The sequence below is a fragment of the Elephantulus edwardii genome, unplaced genomic scaffold (genome assembly GCF_000299155.1).
Source record: "Elephantulus edwardii isolate Elephantulus edwardi_28Jun2011 unplaced genomic scaffold, EleEdw1.0 scaffold00345, whole genome shotgun sequence".
Lineage (NCBI taxonomy): Eukaryota > Metazoa > Chordata > Mammalia > Macroscelidea > Macroscelididae > Elephantulus > Elephantulus edwardii.
In genome coordinates this window covers 115,804-134,071 of record NW_006400095.1, presented here as the reverse complement: position 1 = coordinate 134,071, position 18,268 = coordinate 115,804, and the positions used below count along the sequence as shown (strand labels likewise).

The 18,268-nt window shown below is 44.6% G+C and overlaps 1 protein-coding gene across 1 annotated transcript; it reads left to right on the top strand.

The window, feature by feature from the left end:
* The first annotated feature begins 5,863 nt into the window (after positions 1-5,863).
* On the top strand, positions 5,864-7,063 carry LOC102848660 (zinc finger protein 211-like). Its single transcript, XM_006901800.1, has 3 exons — positions 5,864-6,452; positions 6,546-6,796; positions 6,878-7,063. Exons 1-3 carry the CDS (start codon positions 5,864-5,866, stop codon positions 7,061-7,063), a joined length of 1,026 nt encoding a protein of 341 aa, XP_006901862.1.
* The last annotated feature ends 11,205 nt before the right edge of the window (positions 7,064-18,268 follow it).

The following is an 18,268-nucleotide window of genomic DNA, read 5'->3' as shown; positions in this document are numbered from 1 at the left end:
TTGTCTTCTTGACATTGAGCCTCAATCCATATTGTAGGCTGCAGTCCTTGACACTCTGCAGCAGGCGCTTCAGGTCCTCCTCAGTTTCAGCAAGCAGGGTTGTGTCATCCTCATAACGCAGACTGTTGATAAATCGTCCACCAATCTTGACCCCACATTTCTCTTCATAGAGCCCAACCTCCCGGATAGTTTTACTTATGGGAGTTTGTGGCAGTTATTCACAGTTCACATTCACAATGTTATTCGACTTGCATCGCTTTTTCCAAAAAATGTTCAGCAACCCAAACATACCTATCTTCTTCTTACATGATTATCTTCCATTCTTTTTTCTCCAGCCTGTAATGTCTTTTATTTTACTTTGTGTCTCTGAATTTATACACTAGATGTTTCATAGATGTGAGAGAGATACATTTGCCCTTTTGTGTCTAACTTGACATTTTTAAGGTCTTAACCTTGACATAAATTTTAAATTCAGACTAATGGCTGACCCTGCAGTAGGTTTTCAGAGGCTGTAAATTGCATGAGAGGAGATTGCCCATCATTTTTAAACAGAGCAGCTCGTGAATGTGAGCTGCTTGCCTGGGGATTGGCAGAGTAACTCTTTGCCCTCTGGACCATCAGAAGTGGAGAATTTTGCATTGCAATATAGACTACATTTTACCAGTTCCTATGGTCAGGGACTTTGGGTTGCTTCCACCTGTTACCACTTAGGAAGGTGTCTCTACCCTCAAGTCTTGGATATATATCAAGAAGTAGAAATTCTGGTTTTAAAAATACTTGTTTTTCTACTTTTTTAAAATCTCTTAGAGTTTCCCATACATTTTCCAGAACAGCTGTGCCATTTTACATTTCCATCAATAGTGCATAAGTATTTGGATGTCTGCACATCTTGCCCAACAGTGGTTTTACACATGCATGTCTTTGATAATAGATACTCTGTTATTGGTTCTGGGCTGCCCTATGTGCAGAGTGGAACCCAGATTTGTAGTCCTGGTACTTGTGAATTCAAACTGCGAGCCTGTGGACTTAACCAGGGAATTTAAAGCCATCCTAGTGCGTATAAGATGAGTCTTCCAAACAATGAATGAATGAAAACCCAAAATCTCTGTAAATGTTCATTAAAACTAATAAAATTTAGTAATAATAATAATAAAAAAAGATGAGTCTTCCATTTTGTGGGATTGACTGTCATTTGCCTAATGTGGATTTTGTTTACATTTTCCTAGTGGCTGATAATGCTAAGCTTCTTTTTATTGCTTGTTGGCTGTTTATATATTTTTTGAGAAATGTATCTTTCAAGTCTAAGTTCAGGTTTTTAATTGGATTGTCTGTCTTTGAATTGAGATACAAGAGTTCCTTATATCCTCTACTGCTCTACTCATAGAGGATATGATTTTTAATATTTTCTCCTGTTTTGTATATTGTTTTTCACCTTGATAATGTTTGTTGATGTACATGAGGTAGTTTTTTGTTTTTGGTTTGCATTTAATAATTCATGTATGTTTTTAATTTCATGTACATTGTTTTATGCAGTCATTCACATTTATGCAGCCATTTATATATATATATATATATATATATATATATATATATATATAGTTTTATTATTTCATTAGTTTACATTTTGTTTTATACAATCATTTTTATACATTGGTATTTTTGTCATTAATTACTATTGATCTATATATACTTTCATCACCTTGTCTCAAGGAGTCCCCATTGCACCTTGCCTCTTTCTTCACGTCCCCCAGCCCTCACTAATCTCTGCTGTCTCAGTGATTTCCTCTCCCTTCTCCAACACTCTAACACTTACACAAGCTTGTTCTTGTTTGTTAATTGCAGTAGCCTTTTGTCCTTATCTCACTTCTTTTAGATTGATCCTCCTTTTTCCTGGTCCTTCTATCACCACCCCATTCAATATTGTATTGGAAGTTCTAGCTAGGACTATAAGGCAAAAGAAGGAAATGAGAGGCATCCAAATTGCCAAAGAGGTGATAAAACTGTCAGTAAAACCCCAAACACTCAGTAAAAAAACCTGATAAACCTAATAGAACAGTTTAGTAGAGTGGCAGGATACAAAGTCAGCATATAAAATTCAGTTGGATTTTTCTACAACAACAAAGGAAGCACAGAAAAGAGGTTTTCTTAACAAATATTTTTTCTTGTGCTTTGCATGGCCTGTCTAAGAACACTTTCTCAAATCCAGTGCTTTGAAGCTTACCTTCATGCTTTCTCAGAATTTTATCGTGCTCTTATTTTTAGATTCTTGGCCCATTTTGGACTAATTTTCATGTGTGGTATGGTCCAGACTCAATCCTTTTGCATGTGGAATTTAAGTAATATCCACGTTATTTGCTAGGGAGGCTTTCCTTTCCTCCTTGAATGAATCGGCCAGTGGTCGAAAAGCAGTTGGCCACGAACATACACATTTATTTCTGGATGCTGTTTTATCCGTGGAGCATGCCTCTATCCCTAATAATGCCAGCACCACACTGCTTTTATTATGGTAGCTTTGTAGTTCATTTTGGAATTGCAGTGTATATGAGCAAAAGTTTCCCAAATGTTGAGTCATTGGAGTCTGTTGCAGTACCATGTGATTTTGACCATCAGTTGTTGCTGTTGGAATTTTCACACTGATATCTAATGTCCTTTAGGCAAATATTTGCCTTTGTTGTTTTGCGGTTAGGTGGTGTGGACTTGGTATATAGTGACTTTCCATACAGGAAAAAAGCATGAAACACTTACTTGATTTACAAAAAAAATTGTAACAGTGGGCTCAAGGTTCAGAATTGTTCTTAGGGTCTCTGTGAATCATACATAGTCAACTCAGTGGCACCTAACACAGTACTAAAAATAGGGGCCTCTGGTGGTGCACCTGAGTCAGGCTGTGGTCTTTTCAGTCACTTGCTATGCGTCTGAGAGACAGTGTGGGTAAGGATGACAGAAGAGTGGATGTCTTTGAACGCTGGTGTTGGAGAAGAGTGCTATGAGGAGGGAATTGAGTGTCTCCTCAGCCCGGTCCATGGAGGGAGCAAAGTGTTCCTGTAGACCTATGATAGATGTATGTGTGTTCGGAGACACTGTACAATCTTTCAGGATGTAAGCAAACATGAAGTGTGTGTCTTGGGCGACTAACCATCAGGCAGAGAGGAGCAGTGCCTGGATCCCTTCTGCTCTGTACGTCCATGTCCTTCAGTTTACCCGGCCCCCAGCAGAGCACCTTTGGGCACATCCCTCAGTTGGATCAGGAGGACGTCTCCTCTTGAGACCAGATGTTTGTCAGCTCCTAATAGTAACAACGGCTGTTACGGATGATGTGGAGAGTAACACTGATAACTCTGTCATACACAGTTTTTCTTGACAGTTCAGCTTAAAACCTGCTGGAGCCATCTTGATTTCCTTTCTCATCCCAGTTTCCTTTCCCAAACCTTGCATCTCTCAGCACTTTAACATCAAAATTGTCTGTCACTTGCACTGTAATTGTGTTTACAAGTTCTTCCACACTTACACTGGGGAACAGGTAGGCCAGAGACTTGTTTTTAGGATGTTAGGTGCTGTGGAGCTGAGTATGAACCACAGATCTGAACCTTGTCCTTTGCTGTGCCTCCTTATCATTTCTGACACTCCAAAGACGAGGAGACCAGTAGCCAGTAAAGTACCTGTTAGAAGTAAAGCAGTGAGGCGAGAGATAGAGCCCACTGTTACAGTCACTGTGCGGGTCATCTTATTCAAGGTCGTATGCAGTTCCATTGACCTGTCTGCCTTTCACAGCATGATGTTCTTCTCCAGGTCCTGGTCCCTCCCAGGAACATGCCCAGAGTATGTGAGATGAAGTCTCACCATCCTCGCCTCTAAGGAGCAGCCTGGCTGCACTTCCTCCAAGAAAGATTTATTTGATCTTTTTGGTGGTAGTGGTGGTGGTTTGTTTTTTTGGCAGTCCATAGGTTATTCAGTATTCACTTACACCACAATCCAAAGGCTTCAGTTGTCCTCCTTTCATTTCTATTTCTTGTCCAGTTTTCAGGAGTGTTGAATATACCGTGGACTGCTAGGAAACAAAACAGGTTTGTCCTAGAGGGGGTAAAACCAGGCTGCTCCTTGGAGGCAAGGATTCTGAAGCTTTGTCTGACATGCTTTGGACACATTACAAGGAGGGACTTGTCCTTAGAGAGGGATGTCATGTTTGGGAGGGCAGAGAGACAGCACAGGAGAGGAAGACCCTCAATGAGATGGATCAATTCAGTAACTGGGGTATTGAGGGTAGGTGTGTCAGAGACAGAAAGGTTGACAGAGAATAGAGCAGGGTTTAGGGCTCTTGTATATAGGGTCGCTGTGAGTTGCAAGTGACTTGACTGCACAAAGCAACAAGCAATTAAAAAGACCGTGACTTGGATTAGGTGCACCTTAGTCTTTAAATCGGTATCTGTTCTTCAGCACATTGATTGGACAGGTCCCTGGCAGCAGATTTTCTTAATGCAACATGCCTTTTGATTTCTTGTCTGCTGACTCCAAAGATACTGATTGTGAATCCAAGCAAGATGAAATTGTAGTTGACTTGGATCTTTTTTCCATCTGTCATGATGTTGCCTATTGACCCAGTAATGAAGATTTTTGTTTTCTTGATGTTGAGGTGTAATCCGTACAAGAAGGCTGTATTGATCTTCGGCAGCAAGCATTTTTACATCTTTAATTCTGCTTGTTCCTAGGTATTTCCTAGCATCTCTTAGATGCTATTAAGTAGAATTGCTTTTCTAAATGCTTTTTTAATTCTTAATTAGTGAGGATGGCTTAGTGGTAAAAAGCTGTGCTGCAATCCCAAAGGCATACAGTTCAAATCCACTAGCTGCTCCTTGGGAGAATGATAGACATTCTCCTTCCGTGCATTTACTGCCTCTGAAAATCCACTGGAGGGTTGGCAGTGAGTTGGTTCCAACATAATAACAATTAGTGATACAGATTGTTGTTGTTCATTAGCTCCACGAGCTTTTTTCCAACTCTCACTAGAACTCATTTTTTCCCAGTTGGAACTTTTTCAGAGCTGAAACTCCAGTGGGTTTCAGAGAGTGAGTTTCCCCAAGGAGCTGCTGGTGCCCTGCTACCAGGTCTCCATGGTGATCATCACCTCCTTCCAGGTCTGGCCCTGGTTCGCCAGGGGCATGCATGTGGTCTCGCAGCACCTTGGAGAGGGAAGTACACAGTGGTGGATGGCGGTGTACTTTATTTTGTTTAATGCCTCTGTGTTCACAAACACTGTGTTCCTTGACATGTATGTGGATCACTCCATTCCTCTCTGATTTCCTTAAACAACTCAAGTTTGTGAAAGTAAAAAAAAAAAACCACAAGGAGACCAAAGAACCCTAGCTGGAAGGTGGGGACTGGACAACACATAGATGGGCTGCTTTCTGTCTTAGAAGAGATCAAAAGTAGGCTGGGCACTCCAACAAAATAAGCTATGCGAATTTCTTTTCCTTGAAGCAGAGAGGTAATGTTCGCACCATGCTTCCATCTATTCATTGTACAACAGCATTATGGAAAAGTTGTGAGTTACAGATGTGACACATTACCAGTTACCTGGGGAAAATGGCTTATGATGGAATTCTCTTTGCTTTCAGGTTGGGCATGGAGCAGACACTGAAGAGGCGTGTCCTGAGCAGTCTGTTTCTGTGGAGAACTCCAAGGGCAGGACCTGAAAACACCCCGTGAATTAGGCCAGTGTCCCATCTCAGAAGACGGACAGTGTCCACCTTACTCAGCGCCGGGCAGCGGGCCCTGCATGGGGTGTGCGTGAGAGACCTCAGGTTCAGTGCAGATCTTCCCCCCCAGCAAAAATTGGTGACCCTGGAGAGGATACCCGTCCAGGGTCATGGACAGGAGGGCCCCCTTTGTGAAGGGCTGCATATTCCGTGTGTCAGGAACAGGCACCTGTGAGGAGGTTGGGATGGACTTTCCTGCTTCTTCGGACCTGCTCCCGCGCCAGCCCGCGCCCAGCAGGGAGAAGCTGCCCGGTGACATCCAGTGTGGAGAGACCTTCCATGCGGAGGGCAGTCAGTACCAGTGGGCGGAGTGTGGGAGCACTTTCAGCCATGAGCACTCACTTCTCCAGCCCCAGAGCTTCTGCAGTGGGCAGACACTCTACGACTGTAACAAATGTGGGCACCCCAGCAGCAGCTGCAAGTGTGGGCGTGGCAAGAGACAGCGAACTGCCTCCCAGGAAAGGCCTTACGAGTGTGGCATCTGCGGGCAGTTCTTTGGCCAAATCTCCATTCTTGTCAAACACCAAATAACCCACAGTGCAGAAAGACCTTACGAGTGCAGCGAGTGTGGGAAGACCTTTAAGCGTACCGCGGAGCTCATCCGACACTGGAGAATTCACACAGGAGAAAAGCCTTATGAGTGCAGCGAATGTGGGAAGTCCTACACACGCAGCTCCAACCTTGTGGAACACCAGAGGAGTCACACTGGAGAGACTGGCTATGCACGCTACACGTGTGGCATCTGTGGCAAGTCCTTTAAACAGAGCTCCAAGCTCACCCTGCACAAGAGAGTTCACACGGGCGAGAGGCCTTACGAGTGTGACCAGTGTGGCAAGTGCTTTAGCCAGATCTCCAACCTCATGCAACACCAGAGCGTTCACACCGGAGAGAGGCCTTATGATTGTGCTGAGTGTGGGCGCTCCTTCAGCCGCCGGTCCAATTTCATCGAACACCAAAAGGTTCACACTGGAGAAAGGCCTTATGAGTGTGGTGAGTGCGGCAAGTTCTTCAGCCGAAGCTCCATCCTCAGTGAGCACCAGAGGGTTCACACCGAAGAGAGGCCTTACGAGTGCAGGGAGTGTGGCAAAGCCTACCGACGCGTCTCCAGCCTCATTGAACACCAGAGGGTTCACACAGGTGAGAGACCCTACGAGTGCAGTGATTGTGGGAAGTCCTTCATCCGGAACTCCACGCTCACTCGGCACCGGAGAGTCCATACAGGAGAGTTGAGCGGCGAGTTTGCCGGAGATTTCAGTGAGGAGTACACCGACGAGTTTTCTGGAGAATTCTCCTTGGAAAATGCACTATGAGTGCTGTGGAGGAGCACAGCCTTCAGCCAGTTCTCCAATGTCATCACCAAAAATTTCACACCGGAAAGAGGCCTTATGAGTGTAGCTAATGTGGGAAAGCCTTCAGCCCCAGGAAGTGCACCCAGAAAAAGACTTCAGCCCTGCAGGGCATGTGCTGTCTAATTCATCATTAATATGATAGACTTTAGGCAGCGTGAAGGTGAACCCTCTCTGTCTGAAACCCGCCATGGGGAAACCCCTCTGAGTTTCTGGTGCCGGAACCTCTCAGGACCTGCACCGTACTGTGTAACCTGCCTAGGCTCTTGCCAGAATCATGTCACTGCCGGTTTACATGGTAGAAGCCATCGCACCACCACCTAGGAGGTCCCCCACTGCATCAGTCAGCACACCCTTCTCAGGAATGGCAGGCATCATGCTCTCTTCGCCTACCCTGGAGGGAATCATGACAAGTGTGAACCTTTAGGGCATGGACTTGATTCCGTTTTGAGCAAGAGAACCTGGTCTAAGTTCTGCCAGAAGTTTCCTTTTAGGGTTCCTCCTCTTCATGGCAATCCTGAGGTGCTCCTGATTTATCTTTCCAGTCAAACCACCGATCAAGAAATGCTTCCCATCCATTGCTTTGTGCACTGATGAAGGCCTTATTTCAGCCACCTGTGATGTTGGGGGCTACTATTTACTGTAGGTTGAATATAGACGAGACTGCTGGTAGGAATAGATGAATGGATTCTCTTTGTGCCCCCAAACTGGTGTTCCCCATCACGGACGTGTGATGGCAGAGATGAGTTCAACCACTAGCTGGGGCTTCGTGTGCTTTGCTGCCCGAGTCTCCTAGGAAAGACTGTGGGACCTCAGGGTCCTCGTTTGTGTCCTGGATGCCAGGATATATCTCAGCCCCCAATGTTGGTTTGAGAAGGGGTTGCTGTTGTGACCACCTCCAGTGCTTTTGAGGACAGCAGGAGTTTGGCTTCTGTTCCCCAGGGACATCACATAATATTTCCTTGTTTTGTGACTAATCTCCAGGTCCCGCCAAAGGGCTGTGTGCTCAAGATTCAGCCTCCTTTACCCTGATGCAGATGAATGGTACAAAGACTCAAAGAGTGTCATCAGTAGGGATTGGGGGTGCTAGGAAGCGAGAGGCCTTGTGCGTCCTCTGCACATGTGTGAACACAGAGATGACCACTGCACACCACTGGCACTGCACAAATTCTTAGGGACCTCTGGCCTCTTCTCTCCCCTGGAGTCTGGGTGATTAGCAGATTTAGCACTCTGAATGGTTTCTGGGTTCTCACCAGGCCACGGGCCCATTGGCACAGCTGGAGAGTGAAGTCAGAGGTGTGGAGATGGCGCTCACCTTGTGGTGGGTATGACCCGGCCACCGTGTCCATTGCCTCAGGTGCAGTCATCTTTGCCGCCTCTGATTCAAGGTTGTCCTTCCCAGGTGTGAGGAAGGCAGGCATAGGTCAGGAGAGATGCCTGGCCTGGTTTTCTGAGGGAGATAATTTTTTTCCCCTTTAGTTTTTAATTTTGAGCTCTTTATAAAGGATGCCGTTATAATTGTTAATTTCGGCATAAGTGTGAAATGTGTGAAACCTTCCTAAAGCATGATAATGAACACACCTGTCAGCACTACGTTTTCTCAGGACCTCTGGGAACCTCCCGTTTCTTCCCTTCCTCCAGGCAAGCGCCTGCTGCATTCCCCCCCCCCCCAACTCTAGATTAGTTTCTATTTTGTAGAAGTTTCTATGACTGAAAACTTAAGATGCTGGCGCTCCCTCCTGTACCCTGGTTTTCTTCATATACCGCATAGTTCATTAGAGATTGCGTGGCATCGCTTACGTGACTCTTAATTGCTGAGTAGTAGTCTGTTCTGTGTACATGCCACAATTTGTCAGTCCATTTCTCTATTAATGGACATTTGTTTCTGGGTTTGGCTGTTACAAATAAACCTGTTCTGAACTTGGGCGTAATGGTTCTCTGTGTGGGCCTGTGCTATTCTTTCTACAGTTCCCATCTTGAGGTAGGAGGATGCGTGTTATTCTGAAGATTGTGCTGTCTTGAGCTGGGTTTTCTAAAAGAAAAGCATTAGAGCTTTTTCTAGAGAGCATGATTTAGCTCATTCACTTGCAGGAGGGTCATACTTGGAGGGCAGTGTCTTGAGGCTGACAAGACTAGGGTTGCCAGATTTTGGAGGCTGGTCAGTGCAAGGTGAGCAGGTAAGGCAGAAGTGACAAGATGCAAGATCCAGGATAGAAGACTAGCGAGCTGCAGGCCACACCCTTGGGAGACTCGACTCCTTCAGACCAGAGACTGACCAGAAGAAGGGCACCACAGCCCACCCTCATCCTTTTCTGTTGATCAGGGCTGACAGCACTAGGCCATGGTGTCATCGTGCCACATCACAACCCCTAATCCCACCTCATTTGACATTTAAGCACTGACAGTTGACTCAGCTTGACATTGACTCATGCTAAAATTCCATCGTCTTTCTGAGACTGTGAATCTTTACTGGAGGAGATTGCAACCTCTCTCTGACAAGGAGCAGCTGATGGATACATACCCATCCACCTTTTGTTGGCAGCCTCTCCGGTAACCCCACCAGAGCCCCCACTGGACCAGAGCACATTGACAGTCCTTGGAGTCAGCACCGTGGCAGGGTGGTCATATAGTATTAACCGTCAAGGCTGCCAGTTGCTGACCGAAGATGCTCACATCCTTTGCTCTCATTTCTTCAGGGGGATGTGAGGGATCTCTGGTGGCCAAGTTGGTAAGGGATGGCACTGCCAACCCAAAGGCAAGGCAGATAGAATCAAGCCCTGGCCCTGAGGGAGTAAGATGGCCACTCTGTCAGGTGATTTTATAGCCTCTGGAGGTGTGAGTTGATTGCAGCTCAACAGCCATGAGTTTTGGGGGATTGATGACTTTTTCCCCTTTAAAAGTGTTACTGTTGTGTCATGGTTCTAGGTTTAACTAGTGGAAAGACAGGTGATTCTTGCTTGGGATTGCCCAGTGATTGTACAGAGATGGTAATGCCAGCTGATTACAGCCTACAAAATCTTGGGCTGTTTGATCACATGGGATTGTTACAAGTGGCTAGTAGCTGGTCCCAACAGCAATGCACTGTTTTCACTCTTGTGCGGGCCCTGGGTTTTGACAGATGTAGTCACTTGGCCACCATCACTCTTCAGAATCATCTCCATGTGTTCTGAGTGCATGAAGTACCAGCTGAAAAGTCCCCAGGTCTGGAACTGGCCTGCTGGGTGGGAAATGAGTCCAGGGCAGAACAGGCCTGTGTGTGAATCTGGTGGGAGACATTGCATTTCCCTGGGGTTTAATACTGTCATCTACGAGGTAAGTTCCCACTTCACCAGGACGTGAGGCCAGAACAGCAAGCATGTGAACGGATGCCCCATACCTGATGGTTCTGCTTCCCATGGACCAATGAAGCTTGAGCCCAGGTCCCTGTGGTATCCCCACATTCCACTTCAGAAGTGACCCTTCAGTAACTGAGAAGCACCTGAATGACTGTGAACTCTGAATGCCTTTCTGTGCACAAAGGCAGAGCGGAGGTGCCATGGTGGTGCCTGAGGAGAGGCAACAAGGGACCCCTCTCCTCATGCAGGATCCCTTAACGTGGTAAAGAACTGAAACTCACATTTAGATCAGAAGAGATCGCGGCCAAGCAGCTCAGAGGCCACCAACCGGTAAAGGACGCACCAGATCTGTCCTCCCCAGTACTGCTAGCTCAGGATGAAGTCCTGTTTCATGAGCGCTACCTGGGCCCTCTTGGTGGTTGTCAAGGCCACAGCTTGAATGACGGCACTGGCTAGGTTCCCATTGCTCTTCAAGACCTCCCTCATCAGGTCTCCAGAGAGGAGGGCTTTGGCACCCCTATTCCAGAGACAGGTTCCGAACCATCAGAAGTAGGGTGGCTAGTCCTGCTCTCTAACTCTCCCGCCTAAGTTCTGCTTGGGGACCTGCCTGTACGGTGGCCCAGGCACTCCCTCCTGGCCCAGCTCCATGTTAGCACGTCACCTGCACCTGTGTAGGTAAAGGAACACCCAGGGTCTCTATGACTCTGGTGAGGAACAGAGCTCCTCTGGGGACCCTGTACTGCCACCCTAAAGACCAGGCCTCTGAAAATTCCAGCCCCCTTGCCCCCTATAGCACCCTGCAGACCCATCTGACACTTGACCACATGCCAGAGCCCCCTGTCCTATCCTGTGTCACCGCAGACACCCCCACATGTGGCAAGATGGTCCATGGTCCTGTTGGTCTTCCTCCTAAATACAGCTGCAGAGTGTTAACATCAAGTCTCCATACCTGTCCTCACACGTCATGGTCCCGGTGGTGGGTGACGATCAGTAGATGCTGCTGCATTGAGACACTGCTGTGACCCTCTCCAACCCCTGGGAATTTCTGACTTCAGCACTGATGGGCAGAGGTAGAGTTTGTCAATTTCTGGATATGTGCTATATTTTACAAGATTAGAGAAATAAGGTATTTGCTGTGCACAATTGGGATACTACTGAACTATCAAGGGAAATGACGTTAAAAACACGTGCAGCCTTGAAAATAACTGTGTGAAACAAGTCAGTGACTGAGAGCCAAATACATTCTGGTCCCACTTTTATAAAGTAAGCAAACATGTTGTGAACTGTTGAGTCAGAATTGGCCCCATCGTTGACCCTCCGGCAGGTTTTCAGAGGCAGTAAATCACACGGGAGGAGATTCCTTTGCTCACTGTCCCATGGGAAAGGTGGTGGATTTGAACCACTCATCTTGGGCTTGGCAACACAGCTCCTTAGCACTAAACGACTAGAGCTCTAAGCAAGCATAGAAACCAAACTTGATAGTTAATAGGTGGAGGTGAGGGAGAGTTTTTATAAGAGGGCATTGAGTGCTTGTTGATGGTGATGGGCTGTTTTGGGAAAAGAGTGAGGAGGGTGGTGGCACAGGAGGCCATCAGTGAATGCCCCTGAGTGGTAAATGTGCACGCTGTATTGACAAATATTTTGGTATAGAAATTTTTGCAGTGATAAAAAATGAGGACTTACATTAAGAGGATACCTTTAAAAACACAAATGTTCATTTTGATGTAGACAGTATAGGCATAACATTTTATTGTATACCACACTTTCTTGCACGTCCCAGCTTTTGTTTCTTTTATACAAACTGAAAGTCTGTAATAGCCCTGCATTGGAGTCTGGCACCGTTTTTCCAACAACAAGTGCTCATTTTGTGTCTCACATTTTAGGGCTTTTCCCAATACAGTTTTTTTTCACAGTGCTATTGCACAGTCAGGAAATGAGATGCATTGCACTGGCCACGTCTGCAGTTAGGGACCTCTCCTAATTATTGAGGGATAATGATGTCAGTTTGAGGACTAAGACGTGTTTGATTCAGGCCATGGTCTTTCTGATCACTTGCTGTGCATCTGAGCTGGAAGAATAAGAATGGCAGAAGAATAGATGTCTTTGAGCTGTGGTATTGGAGAAGAGCACTAAACATCCCATGGACAGCCAAAAGAACAAATAAATATGTTTTGGAGAGGGTGCAGCCAGAGTGCTTTTTGGAGGCAAGGATGATGAGGTTTCACTTAACATACTTCAGGCACACTGCGAGGAGGGGCTGTTTCTTGGAGAGGGACATGATGCTTGCAATGGTGGAGGGTTGGCAAAGGAGAGGAAGACTTTTGACCAGGTGGGTTGACACACTGACTGCCACAGTGGGTTCTAGTGTGTCAGAAGTGTACAGTCAGAGGATGGTACAGGAGAGGACAGGGTTCAGATCTTTTCATAGTGTTGCTATGAGTCATGTTTGATGGCATCTAACAACAACATTGCATGTGTAATAGATCACAGTATTCTATAAACAACTTTTGTATGCACTAGGGAGCTCAGAAAATCATGTGACCCACTTTATTATAATATGCATTTTGTTTGTGTTTGAAGCCAAGGTCACAGTATCTGCAATGTATGCCACAGTTGGTAGATCTGAGAAAAAAAATCTATCACATCACATGGCATATGAAATTGTCCAATAAGACAAAAATCAGACATGTAAAATTATATTTGTTTGAAACTTAAAAATTTTAGATTGTATGAGAAAAAAAGAATCCAGCTATTCACTATTTGAGAAACATCAAGATACAAGTTAAAAACATCGAGATTGGTAGTAATAGTATTTTTTTTTAACCCTGAGGTTCTTTGAGAGTAAAACCATGTTGATGTCTCACAGAACACTTGGTGGTGCTGTTGAGCTCTTTTGCGTTGACCTCCGTTCATGTTGTGTGCGGAGAACTGACCCATGGGATTCCCAGGGCCTCATCATTGTGCCCTTAAGAGTTGGAGTGGTCTTGGTAGCACACAAATAACAAGGGTGCCAGAGAAAGCGGTTCACAAATTCTGAGGAGTGCATCAGTGTAAGCTGCTGACAGGTGGTGAGCACTGGAGACACCACTGAGGCCCAGGAAGCAAATCCAGCTCTTCAGACTCTGGGGACAAATCTCTCAGACCGGCAACCAGAGAATTACTTTAAGGGTCCATACTCATTCTCCCAGAGCAGGCAAGAAAGTTCCGTTTATGAAGTGAATCATCACTCTCCATTTGTTGTAGTCAAGTCCATTGCTAATCATGTTGGCCCTCTGTCCAAGAACAACCGTGGGATGTTTAAGGATTGACTTTTTCAAGCCCAGAACACTAGACCTTTTCTTTTGAAATACCTCTAGGTGCATGTCAGTCTGCAGTACTTCTCGTTTAGCGGCTGACAGTTTGCTTGCACCACACAGAGGCTGAACTAGCATAATTGATGTAAGAAAGAAAATCGCCCTCATTTTGAGAGTCAATCAGTATTCCACACTTTTAATGGGAGCCAACATTTTAAAATGTGAAATGTTAAGATCTAATAGTTCATTGAATTGTACAGAATCTGAGGAAAAGCATCCCAGACCTTTAGGTTCTTGACCCAACTGAAACCTCCAGCCAAGGTATAGGGCAAGTTGACCTGCAAACATTTCCCATCGTGAAAAACCTATACAGGCTTTAATATAAACTGCACCTGACAATAGTAAGACAAAAATCGTCACAGCAGGACCTATTAAACCTTATGATAAATGAAGAAAAGGTTGATGACGTGGGCTTCACATTTTCCTTGTATCCATAATCTACACCTTGGGAAACAACAGTCAAGAAATCCTACGATGTATTGCAGTGGGCAAAGCTGCTGCCAGGGACCTCTTAAAAGTCCCAAAGAGCAAGGATGTAATTTTTAAAACTAAATTGTGTGACAGCCCTGCATCAAGCAAAGTTGATGTGACCCAAGTCAGTGTTTTCAGTGGCTTTATATGCATGTGAAAGTTGGGCAGTTAATAAGGGAAGACTTAAGATGGAAGCACTGATCCTTTTGAGTTGTGGTATTTGGTGAAGAATGATTAATATGCCATTGTTGTTGTTAGGTGTTGTTGAGTCGCCTGTGACTCATAGTGACCCTATGTACAACAGCCCTAAACCCTGCTCTATCCTGTGCCAACCTCACAGTCTCTGACACACCCACCCCCATTACTTCAGTCACCAAATCAATCAACCTCATGGAGTGTCTTCCTCTCCTGTGCTGTCCCTCCACCCTCCCAAGCATGACGTCCCTCAGCAAGTACTCGTCCCTACTTGCAACATGTCCAAAGTATGTCAGATGAAGCTTCAGAATCTTTGTCTGCAAGGAGCAGCCTGGTTTAACCCTCTCCAGGATGAACCTGTTTGTTTTCCTAGCAGTCCATGGTACCCTCAATACTCTTCTCTAGCACCACAGCTCAAAGGCATCCATCTCTTTGTATCCTCCCTAGTCATTATCCAGCTCTCTGATGCATAGCAAGTGATTGCAAAGACCATGGCCCTAGTCTCCAGAGTGACACCATTGCTCTTCAGGACTCTGGAGACGTCCCTAATAGCAGACTTTCCCATCATGATACATCTTTTAATTTCCTGGCTGCTGGTGCCAAGAGTGTTGACTGTGGAGCCAACCAAACTAAAGCTGTTAACAATCTCTTCACCATCCATCCTAAAGCTGCCAATTGGCCCAGTGGTGAGAATCTTTGTCTTCTTGATATTGAGCCTCAAAAAAACCCCAAAAAACCAATCTGACTTGAAATAAGTGAAGCCAGATACTTCTTAGACTTAAACCCATATAATTTGAGCATGGCAGATTCACAGGTTACTTTTGCAGCAGGTCAAGAAGAACCGAGAGATTCGCATGTCACTGATCATGAGTACAAAAGGGCTGACTGCTGGAAAACATGAACCCACAAGCACAGAAATATCCACAAGCCACTGGTGTGGAATCATTGTCAAAGCCAAACAGAGAACCAAAATGGAAGAAAGAGAGTAAAAGAAAACAAACACACTTACCAGAATAAGAATGGTGCATGTGGCTCTGGTCTCATGGGAAGGTCTAGGGGAGAGGCAGTTGCTGTGAATGTCCTGGACTTGTTTCTTGTGTCTCTGCAGCACAAAGATCATGGAGCCACTTGCCCAGATCATGAGACTCAAATGTATCACATCAAAGACAGAAAATATGATGGCATGCATTTCATTTAGAACTTTCCCTAGAATGTGTACATGACAGTATCCAAAATTTCTTCTTATTCCATTTGTGATTGTGCTATTTTGTGGCCCACTTACTGTGAATGGAACTATAACGTTTAACAAGAGATGCAGGATCCAGCAGAGGAGGCAGCAAAAGCCAATATACTTTGAGGATCTCATTCTGACCTTTATCCATCTAGAGGAGGTTGGAGGAAGTGTAATGGCCTGAAAACCACTCACGAGGCAGGTGGTGCTGAGGGAGACCCCCCTGCCCACCCGGTGCAAATAGAAGGTAAGTTTGCAGCCACAGTCTTCCATGACAAATTTGAGTCCAAAAGCTGCCACAGTCTGGGGAATCCCTCTAGAAAAAAGTACCAGGGAGTTGGCCATGACCAGATGGTTGAGAATCAAGTCTGTGGGTCTCACCGTATGTCCAGTGATCAAGTTAAAGTTATAAAAATAAAGAAGAGATGAGTTTCCCAGGATCCCAATTCCTGTCTGAGTCAGGAACAGCATCCCCGTTTCTGTGTTGGCAGAACCCATCACACCAGTATTTACAGGACTTTCCATGTAACAGGAGCCAAAAGAATGAAACAGAATGAAATAATGTTACCATCACTGTTACTCCAGGTCATATCCAATTCATAACCCCTTGTTAATAAAGCAGACATTCAGCTACTAACCAATGTGTAGAACCTTCCCAGTAACCTCATGGGAGAAAGAATTGGAAATCCCTCTTGAAGACTACCACCACCAAAACCCAACGGGACAGTTCTGTTCTTTCACATAAGGTTTCTTTGAATTGACAAGCAACTGCATGGCACCCAATAACAACAACAAACTGATGCATGTTTTGTGCTTTTAAATGGACACTAAGAAGACATTCAATTAAGTTTGAACATTAGTGTTGCTGTGGTTGGAATATGTGCCAGCAAGTCGATTTTTGACTCATGGCAATCCCATAGAACAGAGTAGAAATGGTGCTCAAAGTTCAGTAAGCTGTTAGGTTACCTTTATAGGAGCCTTTCCTCCTACTTAAATGCTGGATTTGAACATACATCTTTTTGGATAGCAGCTGAGCTGCAAACAGTTGTACCACCAGGGATTCTTACTGTCCTGTACCTCACTGCTGTCAAGTACACTGCAACTGACAATCACTCTACAGAACATAGAACTGGGCTTTAGACTTTCTAAGGCTCTAATCCTTAAGGTAAAAATTCAGACTGCAAAATGTGGTAAAAGAAAAAATAATTTCCATTTCTTCCTCTTTGGCTTTACCTACGGGTGTATGTATTTAATAATAGTCTTATTAACAGGTATTCCTTGAATGCATATGGATAATAGCCTATTCACTCAGAACGCTGTACTTCAGACTAGAACTTGAAAGTGTCTTTTTTTTTAAACTATGTCTGCAACGTCATTGTTCTCATTTTTCATTCCCAGCATAATATACCATACGGTTGTCTGGTTCAAAGTGGTTAAAGCTGGTCCATGTCATCTCACCAGTGCCTAGAATGTCCATGTTCATGTGTGCCATTTCATTTGTCCAGCATTGCATGTTTGCAGCCGTTTCTCCTGATTCTGATCAACTTCCAATCTGGACTCTACCTCTAATATTATAACTATATGTGTTCCTGTATTGTTCAGAGTTTTCAGAGGCCTGCTATTTAAGAAGTGGATAGTCAATTCTCCTTTCCAGTGTGTCTGAATCTGGTAGTTCTATTAAAACCTGTGCACTATGAGTGACCCTTCTGGCATTTGACACACCAGCGACATAGTTTTCAGTATCAAAGCAACTTACACGTTATCGTAGTACAGCAAACTGACAGACAAGTACTGTACTAGTAAGAACAGTTATGGAAAAGCAACAATATAGTTACTTAAGCTCCAAAGTAATTTGCTATATGCAAATCATTACCCCAATACAACAAACTGACAGATAAATTTCTCAGTTTAGGAGGCTTCAAATCCATATCCGAGGAACCATCTCTATTGAATTACTTTCACGGGGAAGAAGGAAGAGTAGTTGAAAGTCTAGAGTTGGTGATAGAAATAAGGCCAGAAATAGAATGATCGAATTTTGTGCATTCAATTATTTATTCATCGCAAATGCCTTTTTTTAAAAAAATGAAACAAAATTGCATCTTAAACCAGATGGACTACATAGGAATCAGACTGACTATATCTGGAAGGAATCATTGGAGAAGCTCAATGTCAGCATTCAAAACCAAACCAGGTACTGAATGCAAAACGGACATCAGTTAATCATGTGCAAGTTGAAATTGAAACTGAAAATTAAATAAGTCCGTAAGAACCAAAATATGGTCTTGAGTCTATTCTGTGTTAATTTTAAAATGGTCTTAAGAATAGGGTTGAAACACTGAACACCAATGGTTGCAGACCAGATGAGTTGGAGGAAGGACATCATCCATGAAGAGAGTAAAAGGTAACAAAAGAAAAAGAAGGGGGAAACCCCCAAATGGATGACAGGAGAGACCCTAAAGCATCAATAAGCCAAAACAAAGAAATCCTGACGTAAAAGAGCTGAAAAGAAGATCTCAAAAGGCAGTTTGAGAAGACAATGCAAAATATAATGGAATGTGCAGAGAGGTCCAAGTGGAAAATAAAA

Coding starts and splice junctions, on each gene's coding strand:
- LOC102848660 (XM_006901800.1), top strand. CDS start 5,864: ATGGACAGGAGGGCCCCCTTTGTGAAGGGCTGCATATTCCGTGTGTCA. Junction 6,453..6,545: donor CCTTGTGGAACACCAGAGGA/GTCACACTGGAG, acceptor TGCACAAGAGAG/TTCACACGGGCGAGAGGCCT. Junction 6,797..6,877: donor TCCTCAGTGAGCACCAGAGG/GTTCACACCGAA, acceptor ATTGAACACCAG/AGGGTTCACACAGGTGAGAG.